Source organism: Lissotriton vulgaris, chromosome 1_1, assembly GCF_964263255.1.
Source record: "Lissotriton vulgaris chromosome 1_1, aLisVul1.2, whole genome shotgun sequence".
Taxonomy (NCBI): Eukaryota; Metazoa; Chordata; class Amphibia; order Caudata; family Salamandridae; genus Lissotriton; species Lissotriton vulgaris.
This window is the reverse complement of record NC_141685.1, coordinates 1,298,480,598-1,298,502,180: the sequence shown is the minus strand read 5'-3', so window position 1 is coordinate 1,298,502,180 and position 21,583 is coordinate 1,298,480,598. Positions and strand designations below refer to the sequence as shown.

The 21,583-nt window shown below is 48.3% G+C and overlaps 1 protein-coding gene across 1 annotated transcript in view; it reads right to left on the bottom strand.

Annotated features, from left to right (window-relative positions):
• The window catches only part of AAAS (aladin WD repeat nucleoporin), a 414,919-nt gene that overhangs the window by 3,651 nt on the left and 389,685 nt on the right, over positions 1 to 21,583 (bottom strand). The window contains exons 15-16 of the mRNA XM_086936522.1: positions 19,200 to 19,281; positions 3,968 to 4,052 (exon numbers count right to left, since the gene is read on the bottom strand). Coding sequence (XP_086792648.1) covers positions 3,968 to 4,052; positions 19,200 to 19,281 — 167 coding nt within the window. The remainder of the gene's footprint in view (positions 1 to 3,967; positions 4,053 to 19,199; positions 19,282 to 21,583) is intronic.

Genomic DNA, 21,583 nt, shown 5'->3' with positions numbered 1-21,583 from the left:
GGGAGTTTCTAAAGATCTTTGCAACACCTCCCTAAGTTTGTCTGTTCTGTCGTTTCTAAAGATAGAGTCGGTGGGTAGCAGAAGATCAAACATAGAATGAGAGGTGTCGTTGAACCAGGTCTCTGTGAGGAAGAGCATGTTGAGATTGTGAAGGATGATGGTGTCCGAAATTTCAAGTTCGTCTTTCATTGCAGATCTGCAGTTGTGGAGCAAACAGTGCAACTCTGACGAGACTGTTTTGGTGACAGGGGCGATTGGGCTATGAGGGGTGATGGGGATATTGTACTTGTAAGAGGGTGCCCGGGAGGAAGAAAGCAGACAATTAGTTCTGACAGAGGAGATGGTCGGAAAAGTGTAGATAGTAGGGTTACTCGGAGAGAAGAGTGGAAGGGGGTTGCATTCGAGGTCTTGTAACTTGCCAGAAGGTTAGTGATGTCTGCAGAAGACAGATTGTGATTGACTTTTTTGGGGCTTGGGGGAGAGGTGTTTCTCAGGTGTTTGGGGAAGTGAGTATTTGCCAAGGGAGTAGGTGTGGTTGGAAATATGGAAATCTTAGTGCTTAAGAGTGAGATGGTAGCTTCAGGCTGGGAGTTGGAGGTGATGAGAGATCCTAACTTATTTTTCAGAGAGTGTAGGGCTGAGCACGGTAAGCTAGGTGGCTCAATGGGTACAGGGAGGAGTGCAATTGGCGAGGGAGGGCAGGGAGAGGTGGGAGTGCGAGGGGGCGTTGGGGTACAAGGTTCAAAGTTGGAGATAGATGATGGTTGAGAGCAGTTGTTGGTGCCTCGGAGGTGAAAAGAGAGTTGATGCTGTAGGGAGGATAAGAATTGAGGTCAGAATTAGGGGGAAATTGGTGCGGAACGAGGTAGGAGGGCGGCAAGCAAGGAGGGGAACGGGGGAGTCATTGAATGGCAGGAGGTTAGGGTAGAAGAGAGGGGAAGTGGTTGGAAAGGTCCCGTAAGCTAGGAGTGTAGGAGTGGTGGATGTGAGGGAACAGGCCCCAGGAGAGGCGTGTGTTTGGGTTGTAGGGTAGTTGAAGACAGAAAGAGGATCTGCTGGGTCCGAGGAAGGGAAAGGGAAGGGCTTACCAAGGGGGGATAGGGGGTTGAGCAGCATTACTGGAGGAATGGGGGGATGAAGAGAGATGCAAGGGGTTAGTGAAGAATTCGGGGTACCAAGCGAGGTGGGGAGCAGGTAGAGAAGAAGGAAGAGGTGGGAATATAGGGAATGTAAGTAAAGTTAGCTTGGGGAACAGGTTGTAGGAGAGGAGGACTAAATAGAGGGTGGCAGGTGGCGGGTAGGGTGGAGGTGGTAAAATTGGAATACCGGGATGGTGCGAAGTAGAGAGTATTAGCTAGAGGTATGGCAGAAGTGTTTAGGGGGGTGCACAATGGGTGGGGGAGGAATGAGAGAGGAGGGAACAGGGGAAGGGGGGGAGAGGGCCGGCCTTTGCCTCCCGGGGGAGAGGCCTAATGGAGTATAAAGGGGGTCAGGAGAGGAGATAGGGAGTAATGGGTGGAACTAGAGGACAAATCAAGGGAAAGCCCATTCGCAGGGTTGAGGAGTAGGCAGGGGAAGAGGTGGTGAAAAAGAAAGAGACAGGTGTCTTTAGATTGGATCAAGATAGTACCATTGTTATAAAGTGAGATAGTGAGGGGGCCGTTGAAACAGGTAGAGGGTGACATTTTTAGCTGTTTCCCATGTGGGAGAGATGAGGAGAAGGTGACATTGAGGGAATTATAGAAGCTGGTAGACCAGGAGGGGTTGTCATGAGTGAAAAAAATGAAGTTGTTTTTGAACCTTCCAAGATGACCGTTGTAGAATTGGTCCACAAAGAGGGAATCAGGAAAACGTTCAATTGTGTTATGATTAAACCGTTTTGCTGAAGCTTTAGACAGATTAGAGGGATAAATGATTTTGAATCAGTTAATTCCAGACTTAACTCGAGAGGTGGCCATGCTGTGAATTGAGGAGGATGGTGGGCGGAGGAGGAAGGTGCTGCTAGGGTAGCGGTAGTGAGGAGGAGTATAAGAAGGGGGCACATATTCCAGTAGTCGAACGTAGTTATCCGGTTAATGTACAGTCAAGAGGTGTCGAGGTTAGCAGGGCAAAAGAATGTGGTCCAACCAAACATTTGCTGCCGCAAATGGGCCCTTAGTAATGTAATCAGCAGACAAGGGTCATTGTATGTAATAAATCATGTCGGCATTGGGACCTCCTCTCTTTGACTACCCACCAGGTGGCTGGGGTGAATAGGTTAAAGACCTTGGTGATGAGTGCTTTCTTTGGCGGCATAGGGACTGGAGCACAGCGTCAATCTGGGGCCTCTCTTTGGAGAGGTGAGGAATCGTAGTGGAAGCACATTGGGAAGGTGCAGAGAACTTGCTGTACAGTGCCAATGACTGGGGCTCCTGATTCACGGCTGTCGTAGAGTCCCGTGACTCATCTCTGCTCTGTAGACTGACTGACAGTGGACGGCGCACAGGGCAATGGGTGGTGCATCAAGGTTGGGGAATGCAAGGATACTTAGTGGGCCTGCTCTGCGACCTAGGCTCAAGGCTGCATGCCTAAGCCTGAAAGCACCTGACCAACGCCATTTTAGTGTCAGGCTGTCGGATCCCAGGGTTTCTGCAACCGTTGTGGGCAAATCAGGGGGCCCCCTCCCAAGACCGGATGTAATGAGATGGCTAAGGCACCCCTGGGGTCTGCCTCCTTGAAAAATAGGCCCCCTCTGCTCATCTTGGGGTCCACAAGGCCTAGACCTGAAATTGCCTGACCAGCGCCATTTTGAAAGTTAGGCAATCTGGTCCAGGGCTTCTACAATACTTGTGGATAAATCACTTTTCCTGGGTAGATGGCACAGAAAGAACGGGAGCAAGTTACTTTACTGTTTTTTATTTCGTAGCAGAAAAACGATGGTGCGAGGCGCGCTTACCCCAGTGAGGCTCGGTCCTGCATGGGAGCGGCGCAGTTCAAAGGCACAATATTGCATCGGTTCTTCAAGTGTGGGGCTTCACACACTGGGAGCACAGTCTCTGAGGCCCAGTCTTGTAGGGGAGCAGCACGGATCAGACGGCACGCTCCGAATCCGTTCTTCAGGCGAAGAGCTTTGCACACCAGTTATTCAGGGAGCAGAATCCTTGAGGAGGTCGGCGTGCAAGATGGAGAGAGGCTCGTCGGACCAGAGCAGGTCCTTCACAAGTGGTTCGTCAAATATATGGCCCGATTATAGACCCATAGCAGAAGCACTAAGGTGCGAGGCGAGCTTACCCCAGGGAGGCTCGGTCCTGCAGGGGAGCGGAGCGGTTCACAGGCACACACCACACCGGTTCTTCAAGTGTGGGGTTTTACGTGCCAGCAAAACTGGGAGCACAGACCTTGAGGCTCGGTTTTGCAGGGGAGCAACGCGGGTCAGACTGCACTCCCCAAAACGGTTCTTCAGGCTCCAGGAGATCGTCCCAGCGGGTGTACTACAATGCTGTGTTGTCAGAAGCGGCGGAGGATGCTGGGGCAAAGGAGGATGGTGAGGCAAAGGAGGTGAAGACACGTCAGGAGTCACAGAGATGGTCTTCGCAGGTAAGCCAGACTTCGTCCCAGACGATCAAGTATCTTCCAGTAAACGATGTTGGAGGAAGACACAGGCGGATGGCAGGGTTAACAGGGGATATAAACCAATACGGTAATCCCCAACCCGGGTGCTCCTGCAGAGAGCTCCTACTTAGCGGTCATTTTCCTCATCAGCCTCTTTTGTCTCAGCAGGACGACGAAAACAATGCGAACTAGCTTTACATAATTTTTATATTATGATACATCGGGAAACAATTTCCACAAAGATGCACATGCACTTGGCAAACTGTTAAATTCAATAAAGGGAGCGTTTTGAAGACATTTTTTAAAGACACGCTGTGCGTTGCAAAGAAAATAACTGCACGCCTTTCAGTCAAGATGTGACATGCACATGCCTTACCGTGCTGAGGAGAGCCCCCTTGCGGAAACAGGGGTGAAAACTGATCATCTGTGGCTCGGCACCCTCTTCGCCCTGCACAAAACCGCTGCATAAAAATAAAAGAAAAAAGAAAATAAGAGCTTTCTCCTTTTTTTTTATTTATTATATGCATTTTTATATAGCACAGACTTTACTCAAAGTTGTTAGAGCGCTTCACAATAGAACCAAATATGTTACATGAGGAGAATATTACATATTTAGGCGTTACAGAAACAAAAGAGAAGCAAGAAAAGGTAAAATAAAACAATAGATGGCAGTCACACAAAAACACAATACGATGAAGATTGTACAGGCATAGATTACAAATTTACAATAATTAAAGGACTTCTTTGAGGGACATGAAAAGGGGTATTTTAGTTCTGGAAGTGTCTTTGGAAGAGAAGAGATTTGAGGTTGGTTTTGAAGGTCCGGGTTGTGGTGGTACAAAGTAGTGAAGGAAGCGAGTTCCAGATTCCCACCGCATTGCTTAAGAAAAATTGAGCCATCAATCTTTCCCTTTTGAAGGTGGGGGGCTCAAGCAGTACATTTTTCACATTACGTGACGATCTAGAGCCTCCAGAGATCTTCAGTTTATCCGCCAGGTATTGAGGGGAGGAAGTGTGCAAGGCTTTGTGGGTTGATACAGGCAGTCTTGTAAATTGATCTTGCCTCGATGGGAAGGCATAGAAGATACGGATTTCTCATTTCTGTCTAGCCTGTAAGTTCGTCTTTTCTCTCTCTCGTACACCTTCTGTTTATTCTCTCATTGGCAAATGGAGAACACTGGACTAGGAGGAACCCACTGTTTGCCACAGTCTGGCTTCCCTGCCCATCCACAGTCCGCGCTGGAGAGCCTGCAGAGTGCCTCATGCCCGGTTACTTACCAGTAATCTTCATTACTCTGAGTATTGTCTTCCTTGCCACATGCTTAACAAAGTGAGCTTCAGCTCCACACCAAAACACTCCAAAGCAAAAGTTAGCCTCCCATTCCTTCCCAACATGGCTGACCCATATCACCCCTGACCTCTATAAGAAGGAGGTCGGCCCCACCCACAGCCTGAAGAACTTCCAAGCCCCAAGAAAATGAAGCCAATAGCACCTCAGGGAGGGAGGGATGGGAACTCATGTGGCGAGGCGCCACATGCTTAACAAAGTGAGCATAAACCCAAGCCAAGAGGCTTCATAGCAAACAAGAAACCAACGACAAGGAGTAGATGACACACAAACAGGATTTAATCCAGAGTATAAAAACAAACAGATCAAATCACAAAGGCCCCAGGACAAAAGGCCATAATCAAGAGGAGGAAGAGGAGAAGGAGGAGGAACCAGCCCGAGAACAGCCTCAGCAAAATCCCCAGGAGGAGAACCACCCAAAAACACCCGGTAGTGTTCCATGAACATGTGCGGGGACGCCCTGGTCGCAGCCTAACAAACATCTTCAGTAGAGACCCCCTTGAATGAGGCCCAAGACACAGACAGGCCCGGGTGAAACAACCCTGAACCCCAGAAGGAAGCTCAGACCCCAGAGACTTGTAGGCAAGCAAGATAGCATGTTTAATCCAACGAGTCAATGGGAAAACGGAAGGCTTGTGACCAGACCCGACAGACCCAAATTTCACAAACAAATTGTCGCGACAACAGAAAGCTGCAGTGTTGTCCAAATACACCATGACCGCCTGCTGAACATCCAGCAGAGACAGAGAGGAATCAGCCAGAGACAGTCCCCAGAGGAAAAGAGGGCAAAACCACTTTGTGGGAGCGGGTAACCACCGAAGGGACCTTAGGAAGGAACCTCGGGCGCAAAACCAGACGATCCGGGAGAACCTGCAATAATGGAGGAGACCAAAGAAAGGAGCCCAGCTCGCCCATTCTACCAGCCAGAAGAATCACCACCAAGAACACGACCTTGAAGGTGAGTAATTTCAAATCCACCGAACCCAGGGGCTCAAAGGGAACACCTTGGAGGGGCCACAGTATCAATGGGGGATTCCAGGGAGGAGCCAGGCAAACAGCCAGAGGACGCTGCAAAAAGCAACTCCGGAGCAAGTGAGCCACAAGTGGAACAAGTCCGTCCAGCCCTGGACTCTGGAAAGCCCGAAGGCTGCTCATTGAGCCCGCAGGGTGGAAGGAGCCAGACCCAGGGAAAACCCATCAGTAAGAAAATTGAGGACCCGCCCCAGAAGGCTGGACTCAGCGGAGTCGCAAAAGGCATTCGGATGCAGCCAAAAAGGCAATGTGAGCCGACAAACAACCAAGGCCAGGATGCTTAGAGTTGCCGGGAGAGGAGGTGCAAGGCAAACTGCCCACGCAGGCCCTAAAAACCAACTGCGGGAACCACAAACGAGCTCCGAATGCAGGCGAAGCCAAACAGGAGAAGCGTGTCCAGGGCCGGCGCCAGGAACTGTCACCTTACCAGACACTGAGAGGCTCCAGACCAGCAGGTAATAGGCCACCGCAAGAATCCAAGAGGCATCCGGAGCAGGAAACCGGCCCGACAACCAGGCACCAACGGCCGCTGGCGTCAGGAAGGGCTGAGTAGCTCGCAGCCCAACCCAAACCGCAGCCTGCCCCCTATTCACCAGTGGCTCGCTAAAGCATAGCTTAACAGCCCCAAATGAAGTGGAAACGGGGGACTGAAAGGGGAAGATCCCTACGCACACAGGCCCTCTAGAGAAGGCCTCCATCCAGGGACCAATGATCATGCTAGAGCAGAATCTCACACTTATCGTACAACGCATTTGGAGAGTCCGAGCAGAACCAAAAAAACAGGCTGTGGGTGGGGACGACCCCCTCTTATAAAGGTCAGGGGTGATATGGGTCGGTCATGTTGGGAAAGCATGGGAGGCTAACTGTTGATTTGGAGGGTTCTGGTGTGGAGCTGATGCTCACTTTGTTAAGCATGTGCAAGGAAGACTTACGAGGAGGTAATGAGGACTCAGAACAAAGGCTTCTCTCACCATTACAATGAAGTCCTCATCAGAGGTTCAAAGGGTGCCACAACCGATTCCAAAACACGGCAACCGTCGCACCTACCAGGACGCAAGGTGGATCCCTGCAAAAAATTCACAGTCAAAACTCCTGGACCACTATTTGACAGCTCGGGTATAATGGCTCTGGTTTTGGAAAGAGGTCTGATAGCACAGAGTGAGGCAGTCCAATTGCACTATAAAATAAATTAATGAATGCAGAAGATTAAGAGGTGTAATGCAAAAGGTGCTCAGGGCTTGGACTTCAAGTAGCCCAATGCACAACTTAGGGAAAGCTCGGGAAGTCGATGCACTAGCAAATGTGGAGGATGTCCAGGAGTTCCGGTCCCACGTCTCTTGTGATAGCTACAGGTCTCAGCTTCGCTGGGGACTCATGTCAGCCTCGGAGATGTCTGGAAGTCCGTGTCCTGTGTCGCCGATTCTTCGGGATCCGTCGGGAGCCTTGAAAATGCAGACTGGCAAGATGCTTCTTTTGGTGCCTGTTTGAACAGGGGAGTCACTCCTTGACCCCAAGGGACATTTCTTATGTCTTTCAGTCGATATGGAATGTTGAAGGTCCAAGATTTATGTTTCAGAGTTTCGTCCAGGGTAATCTAAAGCCCTAGTGACGGGGTTCCCATACTTATACCAAGTTTAGGGTTTGGACTAACTCTAGGGTCCCACCTATGGAAGGACCTGGGGAGGGGGTGGTTACACCCCTTCCCCTTTGTCCAGTTTCGCGCTGAGGCTGAGTGCCCCAGCAACAGGTTTGAACTGGGAAATGCATGGGACAACTTGTGTGCCCCAGACAGTGTCTGAAAAGCATTCACTGAATGCAACCCACCCTGCCCCAATACACTAAAGCCTGTCTGGGGAGCTGCTAGCACCTTCCTGGAGAGGAAACCTATTGTCCAGGCCTCCCCTGCCGGAGTTTCGTCCAGCAGCAGAGGTCAGACTCGTGTCTGTGGCAGCAGCATCCATTTTGTGATGCTGAGACTCTTTTAAACGTTTATCGGGTAAGTAAGTGTACAGGAGGGGGGGTGGGGGGGGTAGTATTCCAAAGTGTTTGATACCAAACTTGACATGTCTTGATAAAGCCAAACCAAAGTTAGCATTAACCGCGAGGATTATAATGCCCTTAAGAGTATATGGTATGGCTATATAATAGAACAGCTATAAGGAAGGGATTCTGAAAGCTGCAGAGGGGCTCAGATCATGCTACGGCACCCTCTCACACAAAACCAAGCACTCTGCCTTCAGTATATATATATATATATATATATATATATATATATATATATATATATATATATATATATATATATATATATATATATATATATATATATATATATATATATATATATATATATATATATATATATATATATATATATATATATATATATATATATATATATATATATATATATATATATATATATATATATATATATATATATATATATATATATATATATATATATATATATATATATATATATATATATATATATATATATATATATATATATATATATATATATATATATATATATATATATTATATCTAAGTAAGGGGTGCTTACATACCCAGGCTGTAAGTGGAGATCGGTGGTGCCATTTTGGAAGGCTTCCCAGGGGTGGCACAATACATGCTTCAGCCCCTGGTAGGCCTCTGGGGTACCTATGCCCTTGGTACCCAAGGTACCATATACTAGGGACTCACAAGGGTAACCCGGTAACCAATCTGGAGTGTACCTAATGTACACGTAACCAATTTAGAGAGAGATCAGCTAGGCTGTGGTCCTGATTAGCAGGGCCATAGCCAGACTAAAGTCGATAAACCATTAAAACACAGCAAAAAGTGGGGGTAACCATAGGAAGCAGATCCTACTATAATACCCAGTTAGGCCCAAGAAAGCTCTGACCTGAGTCTGGGTGGTTGGAGCAACCCAGTCCAGTATGGTCTAAATTTTGCTCTGCAATTGTTGAACCTGGCCTCCACCTACAAGGTGGCCCAGGTGCACAACCTGACTCTGCCCTATCTGGCACTTAGTGGCCTTCATAGTTACGCCTGCCTTCGGCAGGGCCTCCAAAACATTTTTCAGGTGGATCAGGTGGAGCTAAAGACAGCAATATCATCTAGATACTGCACTATAGTCTTCCAGGCCTGTTAACAATTTGTTTACCAACCTTTGAAATGTGGCAGGTGCATTTTTCAGACCAAAGGGCATTACCACAAATTGATAATGTCCACTAGGGGTAGAAAATGCTGTTTTTGGCTTTGCATCATCAGCCAGCCTGATCTGCCAGTAGCCAGCTGTTTGATCAAATGTGCTCAGAAATTTGGCAGACACCAACATATCTATGAGCTCATCTGCTCTAGGGATTGGATGGGCATCAGTCCTAGTGACTGCATTGAGACCCCTGTAGTCTACACAAAACCTCATCTCTTTACCACCCTGGGTGTGGGGTTTGGGTACTAGGACTACTGGACAAACCCGAGGGCTATCTGAAGGTTCAATCACTCCCAGATCCAACATTTTCTGGACTTCAGTCCTGATACAGTCCCTGACATGATCAGGTTGCCTGTAAATCTTATTTTTAACAAGCAGCCTGTCCCCAGTGTCCACCTCATGAGTGCACCAGGTAGTCTGACTTGGAGTCAGTGAAAACATATGTCTAAACTGATTTAGAACTTGTCTGCAATCAGTTTGCTTCTGATCAGTGAGGCTGCCTGCTAAGGCTACTCCATTAACTGATACATCATGAGGATTCTGAGAGAGCAGGTCTGGGAGAGGGTCACTCTCTTCCTCCGGTCCTTCATCAGTAGCCATGAGCAAGCCCATGTCTTCCCTGTCAACATATGGTTTCAATATGTTGACATGAAGCACCCAATGGGGGCTCCTGGGAGTTCCTAGATCTATCAAATAGGTCACCTCTCCCTTCTGTTCAACAATAGTGTGGGGCCCACTCCACTTGTCTTGGAGAGCTGTTGGGGCCACAGGCTCCAACACCCACACTCTCTGTCCTGGCTGGTAAACAGTCAGTACAGCCTTTTGGTCATGCCAGGCTTTCTGTAATTCCTAGCTAGCCTTAAGGTTTTTAGTTGCCTTTTTCATGTAATCAGCCATCTGGGAGCGGAGACCTAGTACATAGTCCACAATGCCCTGTTTAGGGGGTTTGAGAGGTAACTCCCATCCCTCCTTCACCAGACAAAGTGGTCCTCTGACAGGGTGTCCAAACAGAAGTTCAAATGGGTTGTAGCCAACCCCCTTTGGGGAACCTCACCGTATGCAAACAAAAGGCAGGGTAGCAGGATATCCCATCTCCGCCTGAGCTTTTCTGGGAGACCCTTAATCATACCCTTTAAGGTTTTATTGAATCTTTCAACTAAACCATTAAATTGTGGATGATAGGGTGTGGTGAACTTGTAGTTCACTCCACACTCCTTCCACATTGCAGTCAAGTAGCTAGACATAAGGTTTGCACCTCTGTCAGATACTACCTCCTTAGGGAAACCTAATCTTGAGAAAACTCCCAAGAGAGCTCTTGCCACAACAGGTGCTCTAGTGGTCCTAAGGGAAATTGGCTCTGGGTACCTAGTGGCATGATCCACTACCACTAGGATAAACCTGTGCCCAGATGCACTTTGGGTATCCGTTGGTCCAACAATGTCAATCCCTACCCTACTCTTTCAAAGGGAACCCCCACCACAGGTAGTGGTATTAGGGGGGGGGGGGGGGGGCTTTGTAGTGCCACCTGCCTTACCACTGGCTTGACAGTTTACACAGGAGCGACAAAACTCCTTGGTATCTTCAGACATGAAGGTGAGGGACAATTCTGTCCCAGGTCTTGTTCTGGCTTAGGTGTCCTGCTAGGGGAATATCATGGTCTAGTGTCAATAGGAAGCCCCTGAATGCCAAAGGTATGACCAACCTCCTGGCTGCACCAGGCTTGGGGTCTCTACTCTCTGAATACAGGAGTCCATCATCCCAGTAAATCTTATGGGTGCCACCAGCATTCCCAGCAGCCTCAGCAGCAGCTTGCTGTCTGAGGGGTTCAAGAGAAGGGCAGCTAAACTGTGCCTAACTCAGATCTGCCCTGGAAGGGCCCCCTGTTCCTAATAACTTCACCTGATCAGGCTCATGCTCCTCTGGGACAGTTCCTTCTTCAGGCTCACAATCAGCTTCCTCAGAAGGCTGATCCTCACTCTGAGTCAGGGGAGGAAGGCACTGCCTTAACCCTACTGCTCCTTTTCTTGGTAGGCAACTGGTCCATAATTCCAGAATCCAGTGCCTGTCCAGAGTTAGACTTTCTGACCTATGACCTAGTCACAGCAAACACCTGTGCAGGAATTCGAATCATTGCTGCATGGGTCCTTAACCCCACTTCAGACCAGGCTGAAGTCTCTAAATCATTGCCAAGTAAGCATTCTACAGGGAGGCCTGCACTGATCACAACCTTCTTAAGGCCAGTTACCCCGCCCCAGGAGAAATCAACAACTGCTATGGAATGGGTAGTGCTGACATTGCTGGCGTTGATCACTTGGTAAGTCTCACCAAGTATGACTTGTCCAGGGTTCACAAAGTCTGGTGTCACCATTGTGACACTTGCTCCTGTGCCGTAGGCCTCAGCCGTTTTTCTCATTAATCAAAGGTGTTTGTCTGTACTTGCTCAGATTACTGGGACTCACAGAGGAGGTCATATCCATGCCTCCATCACAGACTAAAACAGCTTGAGTTGGAACTCTGACTAGGCCAGAGTCCATCTCGGATCCCAGGGTTAACCCTACTACACCCTTCTGCTGGGAACCACCACTTGTAGCTGAACTAGGGGGAACAGTTGCCTCAGGGGCAATGGTGGCTGGAGCTGTCTCCTTTTTGGTGCAATCTCTAGCCCAGTGACTATTATTCTTACAAACTTTGCACCATGGTTTCTTTGGGTCATCTTTCTTTTTGGATTGGGGACCCCCACATTAGAACCTTTTTGGGGACCTTTTGAAGTCTTCTGGTATTTACCTTTCTCCCCACCCTTTTGATCTTGCTTCTTTTGGTCACCACCTTCGTTCTGTACCTTCTGCTTTACCCTGTTTCGGACCCATTTGTCTGCCTTCTTTCCCAATTCTTGGGGAGAGGTCAGATTAGAGTCTACCAGGTGCCGATGCAACAGCTGATTCTGACAGTTATTAAGAATTTGTTCTCTCATGATCAGATTAAACAATCCTGTATAGTCACACACTTTACTGCCCAGTAACCAGCCCTCCGGAGCCTTAGTAGCACAATCTGCAAAGTCAACCCAGTCCTGATTCTGTGCCTTCTGGGTGTCTCTGAACTGTGTCCTGTACTGTTCAGTGGTTAAGCCAAACCCATCTATCAGAGCACTCTTCAGGACCTTGTTATCATCAGCATCCTCTTCTCTAAAGTGAGGAGCTTGTCTCTGCCTTTGTCTGCAAAGGAGAGCCACAAGATTGCTGCCCACTGCTCCTGTGGTACCTTCTGTACTTTGCAGGCCCTCTCCAGTGCAGTAATCCATTTGTGGATGTCATCCCCATTCTGATAGGGAGGGACAATCTTGTTTAAGTTTCTATGGCCATAAGACCTATCACTACCACTAGGTAAGTTGTTGCCACCATGGGGCTCTAGATCCATCTTTTTCCGCTCTCTTTCAAGAGCTAGGGTCTCCTTTTCTAAGGCTACTTCTTGTCTCCTTATTCTAAGCTGGGCTTCTCTCATCCTAGCATTATACTCCCTCTTCTCAAGTGAGCTACCCCTCCTATGAGCAGAGGCAGAAGACCCTATAGATGTACCAGAATGATTAGACTCCCGGGAAGGAGACCTTTCTCTTCTAGGCACACCACCAACTCTAACTGGTGGGACAAAGAGAGGGCCTCTTTGGCCTTCTTCATCTCCAGGCAGATCTGGATTCCCCAGGTTTAGGTCATTGACTTCTACCTGGTCTACATCATCATCAGAGTCCTGGTGAGGTAACTTACCAGTGTTCTATTCTTCTAATGTACCCACCCCACTGCCTACCTTTTCAGGATCTGATGCTTTCAGAAAGTCATCAAGCAATAACACCTCTATAAGGCGTTGGGTATTGGGATTCTGTCCTGGCTTCAATTTTCTCATGGCACACAAAGTCCTTAACTCTTGGAAAGGAAACGTGTCATACGTTGATGTCTGTCCTTGCCTGGCATCAGGAACATACCCACTGGGTCCTTCCTTTGAAGACATGACTAGTGAGGTGTGGTGTGTGCTCCAACCTAAACTATTTGGTTTTCTACTAACCCTCTCTTGAGTTGTGGTGCGGGTGTGCTAGGCCCTTAACACACACAACTCTAAGTTCAATAGAAGTTACTGTATTATAAGCTTGTATTATATGTACCTATTGTAAATTTAGTGTATTTCCAAATGATATTCTCAAGATTATCTGGTAAAACAATGCAAGCTGGAATTCCACATGCTGCACACCAATGTGAGAAGTTGGCCTGGCATAGGATGTCCACTATTCTAGTGGGCACCTTGCACCAGTCCAAACGACCCTTATTAGTGGTAGGTTTAGACAACCTTTATAGAAAGCTATCCTAGTGGTAGCTGTGGAGAGCAGCCTTCAGGCTAAGTCTTGAAGGAATGTAAAGCAGCTTGTTTTACATATATATATACATATATATATATATATATATATATATAAACGACCCTTATTAGTGGTAGGTTTAGACAACCTTTATAGAAAGCTATCCTAGTGGTAGCTGTGGAGAGCAGCCAGTCTTGAAGGAATGTAAAGCAGCTTGTTTTACATATATATATATATATATATATATATATATATATATATATATATATATATATATATATATATATATATATATATATATATATATATATATATATATATATATATATATATATATATATATATATATATATATATATATATATATATATATATATATAATGTATTTATTCTAAACACCCCCCCTCTAGTCTCTTTATGAGGCTAGAGGCAAAAGTACAATACAGGAACTTAAATAGCACACAGTAAATTAGCACAGTATACGTTTTGCCCTAGGGGCCTCACAAACCATATACTAAGAAAGTGGTATAAGAACCACGTGAGGGATAGAAGTTAGGCCGAGGGCCTGTAGATCTGCTGGGGCAACCAGGAACCACCCAAGGTAGGCCGCGAATCACCATTGACTTCTACGGCGAAAGTAAAAGTTACAAAGTTAAAGTTTAAGGACACTTAGGAGTGGACTACGGTAAAACCCTTTCAGTACTGGACACCTCGAGAGACAAGATCCACAGGAGAAACGAAGTACTCGTGTTACCTCACTCAGGGAAGCCGGGTGCATAGGTGTCTTTTCGTGTCGGGTTTCATTGTCGATTCCTATGGAAAGCTGCAAAGAAGTGCGGCAGGCGTCCAGGAGAAGAGTGCCCGGATGGATCCAAGGGTGGATGGGAGATCTGAAGTACCTGAAAGCAGAGGGGACAGAGTCTGGGGCACAAGCCAAGGACCAGGATGGCGACAAGAAGATGCCAGCCGATGTCGGGTGCTTTAAGGTGAAGTAGGTGCCGCTTGACTCTTCAGCCACGAGGCCCAGGAGGCGTCGACAACAATCAGGAACTGAATTCGAGCTGTCCCACGTCGGATGTTGAGTGCTGCAGCATCGGTATCCGATTGGACCCAATAAGCCTTGGCAACAGCAACCCACGCAAGATGACAAGATTAGCTTCGGTGCAGACCAGCAAGGTCTGAGGGACTCACCCTTTGGAGGGGAGTCAGGGCACGTCTGGAGCATCCAGGGAAGACCTAGAAACAAAGTAGATTCCTTCATGGGGACCCACTAGCCAACAGACTAGGGAATGCGAAGGCGCCGCAAGCTGAAATGCTGAAAGTGGAGTGTAGCCCTCAATCTTCGATGCAAAAGGTGATCAGGGCTTGGACTACAAGTACCCCAATGCACAACTTTTGGGAAATCTCGGGAAGTTGATGCACTAGCAAATGTGCAGGATGTCCAGGAGTTCCGGTCCCACGTGTCTCGTGATAGCTACAGGTCTCAGCTTCGCTGGGGACTCGGGTCAGCCTCAGAGATGTCTGGAAGTCCATGTCCAGTGTCGCAGATTCTTCGCGATCCGTCAGGAGCCTTGAAAATGCTGACCGGCAAGATGTTTCTTTGGTGCCTGTTTGAACAGGGGAGTAACTCCTTGACCCCATGGTAGATTTCTTCCCTCTTCCAGTCGATATGGAATGTCGAAGGTCCAAGATTTATGTTTCAGAGTTTCATCCAGGGTAATCTAAAGTCCTAGTGAGTGGGTTCCTATACTTATACCAAGTTTAGGGGTTGGACTAACTCTAGGGTCCCACCTATGGGAGGACCTGGGGAGGGGGTGGTTACACCCCTTCCGCTTTGTCCAGTTTCACACCAGAGCTGGGGCTGAGTGCCCCAGCAACTGGTTTGAACTGGGAAAAGCATGGGACACCTTGTGTGCCCCAGGCAGAGAAAAGCATTCACTGAATGCAACCCACCCTGCCCCAATACACTAAAGCCTGTCTAGGGAGGTGCTGGCATGTAAGTCATTATTTTAAACTTGCATTACACACAGTATCAGATAGCCTGCTACAAAATGTATAAACATTTTAGATACAATAGTGCTTTTAAAAGATAGATGTTAGTAATATTCAGACTGTATGTTCTGCGATCTTTTTATGTGTCTCTTAAAAGCAGGCACTTCAGAGCTCAGCTTGCAACTCCCTTGCACTACCACTCAAAAATAATACATCTTTGTCATCACATTTTCAGATAAACCAGTTGTGCACATTTACATTTCTTTCAACCAAGCAGGCACCCTGGTAAGAAGGCTTGTTCATTGTTGAACTGATCACCTGCGTTCGATTTCACAGCACAGGAGACTCCCTGTCTGACACATAAGCTGAAGCATATAAACCATCAGAATTAACTGTCCTGGGACAGTTGTCTTGTCATAACAAGCATTGGCATAGCCAATAGGTCTTGGCTTTGGGACCTTATAAGTGTTTAGCCATGCAACACTTGATGTTGTTGCACCATGGATATTATGCTGGATAACTAAACACTTATAAGGTCCCAAAGGCGAGACCTATTGGCTATGCGAATGCTTGTTTACTTCGCCATCAGGTGCTGGCTAGCAGGGTGCCGCTCATGGCATAGGCCTTCTCTCAGGGTAGGGGTGGCAGGCTTTACAGGGTGAAGCGCTAGGGTGAAGATACCTCAGCTGCTGGGCCAGGGGCACAGGTAGTTCCTTTTGTGCTTAGCCTCTGGGGTGGGGTCAGTGATCGAACACTCATGTGCGTCACTTTCCTTCCAGGGGTGTAACAAAGGGCTCCGTGGGCCCCCAGGCCTACCCATACTGGAGGGGGGCCCACTCATCCCCTAATGATGTGAAGGGACACTTCAGCACATCTTGCAGGGCGGCCGCCTCACGTTTCGTTACGCCACTTGCTACTTCTTCCACCATCCGGTGATGGCCGAGCTTCCCACCCCCACATCACAGAGTAACACTAAGAGCTGAGCCGGTGCTGCAGTAGGATCAATGCTGGTCTTTCCCTTAGCAGTGTGATAGGACTGCAGTCATGGTCGAGATGGGCAGCAAGCAGGGTCAGGCCCGCCTCGTCAACAGTGTGGTGTTGTGGGTCCTAGACCCACATGGTGCATTCAAGGACGACAAGGACACCAATATTAGGCGTAGGTAACTTACCCAGGGCACTTATGTCGGGCCCCTTTAATTACCATGGTCAACTGACTGGTGGCGCCTGTGTTGGATGGGTGAGGGGTGGGTGTTAGCACAGACCCTAGAGAGGGGCTATTTGCTACATGACGTGTCTTGCAGGACACTCCAAGTAGTGGACACTGTCTTATAAGGTTGTGGGCTTAAAAGCTTCCTCAAAAGCGAAACTAGAGCAGAAAATAACAGGCTAAGCTCCTCAACCATGGAAACGAATGCCTATGCCACCAACTAGCAAGACCGTAAAAAATGCCATGAGCAAAGAGTACCAATCCCTTCCAAAAAACCCTTGTTCGCACCACGCCACCTGCCCACCTCATAGTCAGCACTACAAAATTAAACTGGGCAAAGAGTGACAAATATATTGCCAGTACTGAGTTTAGAAGGAAGGGCAGATGTGAACAACTGAAATATTCAATGTATCTGGTACAACATAAACAAAGATTAAAGGTATGTTATAGTAAGGAGAAATGTCAGTTAAAAATATTGTTTTAAACAAACAGAACCACTGAAATTCACTATTTATAGTTTCTTATTTTTCAGTGAGTTTCTAAGTAAAATAACATTATAATTCGTAACTACAACAGCACTTTAACCTTTATTTCTTTTTCAGTGAATTCCTATGTTTAATTTTACTAACGTAAAATAATATGTCAATTGCCGGTCGCAGGCCCTGCACCCAACCTCCAGCTGGCCCCCAAGCCTTTGGCCATGCGTGACATTGGCTTTGGTGTACCTATGGCAAGGATCTGCTTCCAACTCCTTGCGAGTGCCCTACCCACTACAGTGCATGGCCAATGGCCGTGTGCAGCGTGCAGCATGGCACAGGGTCTGGTTGCAGGCCAGGCCCTGCACCCAACCCCGCAGACTAACCATGTGTTATTATAATATAAAGGGTGTTATTTTATTTAAGGCAGACTTACTGACTTTGTCAAAGGGTCAGAACGACAAAATATAAAAAGTGGGCCTAATGGCTTTATCAAGGGATCAGCATATCAGCATATATAAAGCTGACCTTTTGTCTTTGTAAAAAAATCACCAATAATTATAATAAAATGTTTATTTCATTAATTCACACATTGGTTAACAAAATGTATTGTCCGAAAATGTTTTAATACAGTTTATTAAAAAAAAAACACCAACATGTCTTTGAGTCTTTCTTTTTTCAACCCACAAGATGCAGCCATAAAAACAACGACAAGAGGGCCCTGGACTCCAGCTGAAGAGCATAGAGGTCCAGATAGAAGAGCTTTAATAAACACGGTAAGTTCTCTGGGGGTCATGGATTTAATGACCCATGAGACTTACCTTTTTTTAATGTTTCTGGGGGACTATTGTACTTCTGCAGCCCCCGCCCCCCAACATGAAAAAATGATTGATTGGTCCCTTCTTATTGTAGGGCGCTCCATGTGGCTCCTGCTGCTCATTTATTATTCTTTACTTTGGTTTTTTTGGGTGTACCAGTGCTCACCCGGGATATATTCTCATATTTAATTTTTCTTGGTGGCTGCTGGATCCCTGCAAGTGGTCCCATAGCTACGCAGGAGCTTTCAATACATTTTCTTTAAAGGAGTGCCCCAGTGCCAACCCATGCACCCAAATAATTTCTTGCGCTGGGGGTTGTGGAAGAAGCCCCAAAGCCCCCACAGGCATGATTGGCTCCCCTTCTTTTATCCATTTCAGGTACAGTTAATGCTGGAATTGCTCCCACAAGACCGGAGCAGCTTTTCTTTTGCTCCAACCGGGCGGGAGCAATTCTCTATTTCCCTACCCGCAAGAGTGCGGGTTGGGGGAAAGATTTGTGCTTCCAGCCAGCAGGAGCCATTCTGCGCCTCTTGAGTGGGAGCACATACGACTCCCCTGCTTGTGCGGGCAGGGAATCAACAGTAACCTAGGGACTTGGGGGCCCTGGGACACCATAACAGCTGGCCCTATGGGATGGAGCCCCGTGGGCCATACAATGGCTAACGGACGGGGTGCGCAACCACCCCCTCCGCTTTTAATTAAATAGTCCCACGGATAGGGCCCTTGAAAGCATCTGTTCGTAGCATGTAGTGATTCACATGCTCTGCATACTTCTGCCATCTAGTGTTGGGTTTGGACATTTGCAACTTGTTTTTCTTCAAAGAAAAATTGGGACAACAGTGATTCCCTACGACGACATAATTGCGGATAGTCGGCTTTTAAATATGTTCATTTGGAGTTTTCTCTTAGAAACCTCTGTTTCCTTGTTAGAATCAGTTGTAGCCTGTGTGATTCTGTTCCTGCACTGTCCTGAGGAGGCCATCCAAAAAGCAGAAGTGAAATCAAGTTATCTGCTGCTCTAGCCAACCTTCCTGCATGCAGAGATTAAAACACAAAGCTGCTTGCTGCAGTTGCTTGTATCCCATTTTTGGCAGGGAGGAACGACTGGCAGAGGAAAAATACGACAAAGTGATACTAGTAGATGGACAACATAACCACAATGGTTGAGATACTCACCATGGAAGGAGCTCAAACACTGGACTGTTCCGTGTTCTGAAAACAGCAATCACTGCACGACTTTGTTCTTCTTTTGGGTTCCCTGTGATAAACAAAGAGAAGCCAAGACATGAATGAATTTGATCAACCTGGAGTATTTTGACCATCTTTTACTCACTGGCCCAAATGCAAAGAAACCTTGCCACCTGTAACACATAGTCATCTCCTGACTGCAGCATGTCACAGACTCCAAGAAGCTCTATGGAGATATTACCCTCTTTAGACCCTTCACGATGACCTGAATGACTGGTATTTTAAACAGGGAAGAGTTTTGAAGGTACTCTGTAATTCCAGTTAAATGTAAGCATATACAATTGCAGGCCAGGCCTGCCTTGTATAAATATTGGAGGTAGGAAACTATGTCCTGCACAAAAACTTTAAGGGATCTAACTATTTGGAAATACAGGAACGCATGAACCTTTTCTATTTAGCAACAGGTGAGAGTAGTAGGATTTTGCACTTCCCAGAGGAAACCATGCATTCCTCAGGGAGATTAAAGTAATAAAAGGATCTCAGGGGTGGTGGGGTGGCCAAGATGGCGGCGGAGTAGGACGCAGGACTGGAGCTCCTACCTGTCGCCCGCCGTAATTAGCACTGCCGGCCTTCCGCGGGGGTCGAATCTCACCAGAGAGCCGGTCGTGGGGTCTCCTAGACAGGGACTACCCTACCCGGCCCTCGAAACCTTATGGGGAGCGAGGTGAAACGACGACCCCAGCGGGGCCGCGAGTAGGGCCAGCAGTGTCCTGCCCGGGACCGGTGGAGAATACCCTCAACAACGCGGTGGTCGGACGCTTCCGACCATCGGGGATGGCACTGTACCGAGAGGCCGTCCTCCCGACGCCCGGAGGGGCGAACAAGAGGCTTGAGCAGCGACCTGACTAGGCCCCGCGACAAATATATGTCTTTACCACGAATACAAATACTCCGCATGGCATTACCACGCGAATTTTACTTCGCAAGTGGCTTTACCACGCAGCTTTTTAGTACGCAGGTTCTAACATCGCATTTAAAAAACGTTACGTTCAGCAGCTCTTACTTCCATCCACCATGGAAATATGCGTGAAAACACGTCTACTAAAACTAAAAAAGGACTACAATTTTGACGTACACGGCCACGTCTTTTGTGCGGCTCTTTTCTTTTACTTTTTAATGACACTGTAGTGCGTTTTTTTAATGTATGTAGCCTGCTCGTTTTTTTTTTTTAAAATGGGGGGGGGGGTGGGGGGGTGGGGGGGGGAAGACCCCCCACCCCCCCAACGTCACGCAGAACTTACAAGATGGACGACCAAAAGGAATACCACTTGCGTGGTAAAGACGGTCGTGGAAGGCACCCGCGTTGAAGAGACGTTTGCGGGGTAAGTGGATCGTTGATAACGTCATGCGTGGAAAAGACTTCGTTGTAAATGATGTTTCCCCCCGCGACGGGCGGCCTCTATCGGTGCCGGACCTGTAGCTGAATGGCCCTCATCGACACCTGCGACCCAACAGGCCGAATCAAGCTGCACCAGAGGGCCCCTGAAGGGAGTCGGGCCCTCACTGATCGACTGCGGAGCTGAGCGTGTGTTGTGCCCCTGGGAGCCCAGGACGTGGCTCACTGGTCCTTGGGGTCCCCGACACTGGCCCGATCCCATCCAAGCTGGGGGCGGGGTCTCGGGCAGAGCGGCCTGTGACCGCTGGTGTTCAGCGGAGCTATGGGAGCGGAGCCAGATAGGTTCTCTGGGGCCTCCCGGGGAGAACGAGCTGCGCAACGGAGCAGGCCCAGAAGAGAGAAGACGAGAGGAGAGCCAGCGTCATTCCGCAACGTGGGTCTGAGGTCCGGGGCGGTGAGTGAGGACTCACCGGGGAAGGCGGCGAGCCGCTGAGAGGGGCTGCCTGCGGGGAGTGGAACACAAGACTGGCGCCCGGGGCTGGGGCTTTGGAGTGCTCCCCTGGGGTGCTGTGAGAGCTCCTTGTGACTGCCGCCATTTTGCCACCCGAGGCTCATGCAGGGAGAGTGCGCGACACTGCTGGGGCCTGCTCCCATCGAATTATTGAAGATCCCCGCCCCGGCCCGAATAACTGCTGTGACGACTTGTAGAGCATCTACTTCCGCTCCCACTACCAGTACCAGCCACTTGTCCTGACTGCCTAGAGGGTGTCTGACCCCAGGAAGTGCATCAGAAGTCCATTGTTGGCGCCACTCGCCTCTGTGCTTATGGTGTCCCAGCGCCCTGCAGTTGTTGTGAGGCCCAGCAGGGGTTTGGTGAGAGGGCGCACGGAGGCGCCTCTCCCTGGTCGGTGGGAACCCGGAGCCTGCTTGCTGTGGGGGCCTGGGGGGCTGCGGGGTGCTAGAGAGGCTTTGCCTG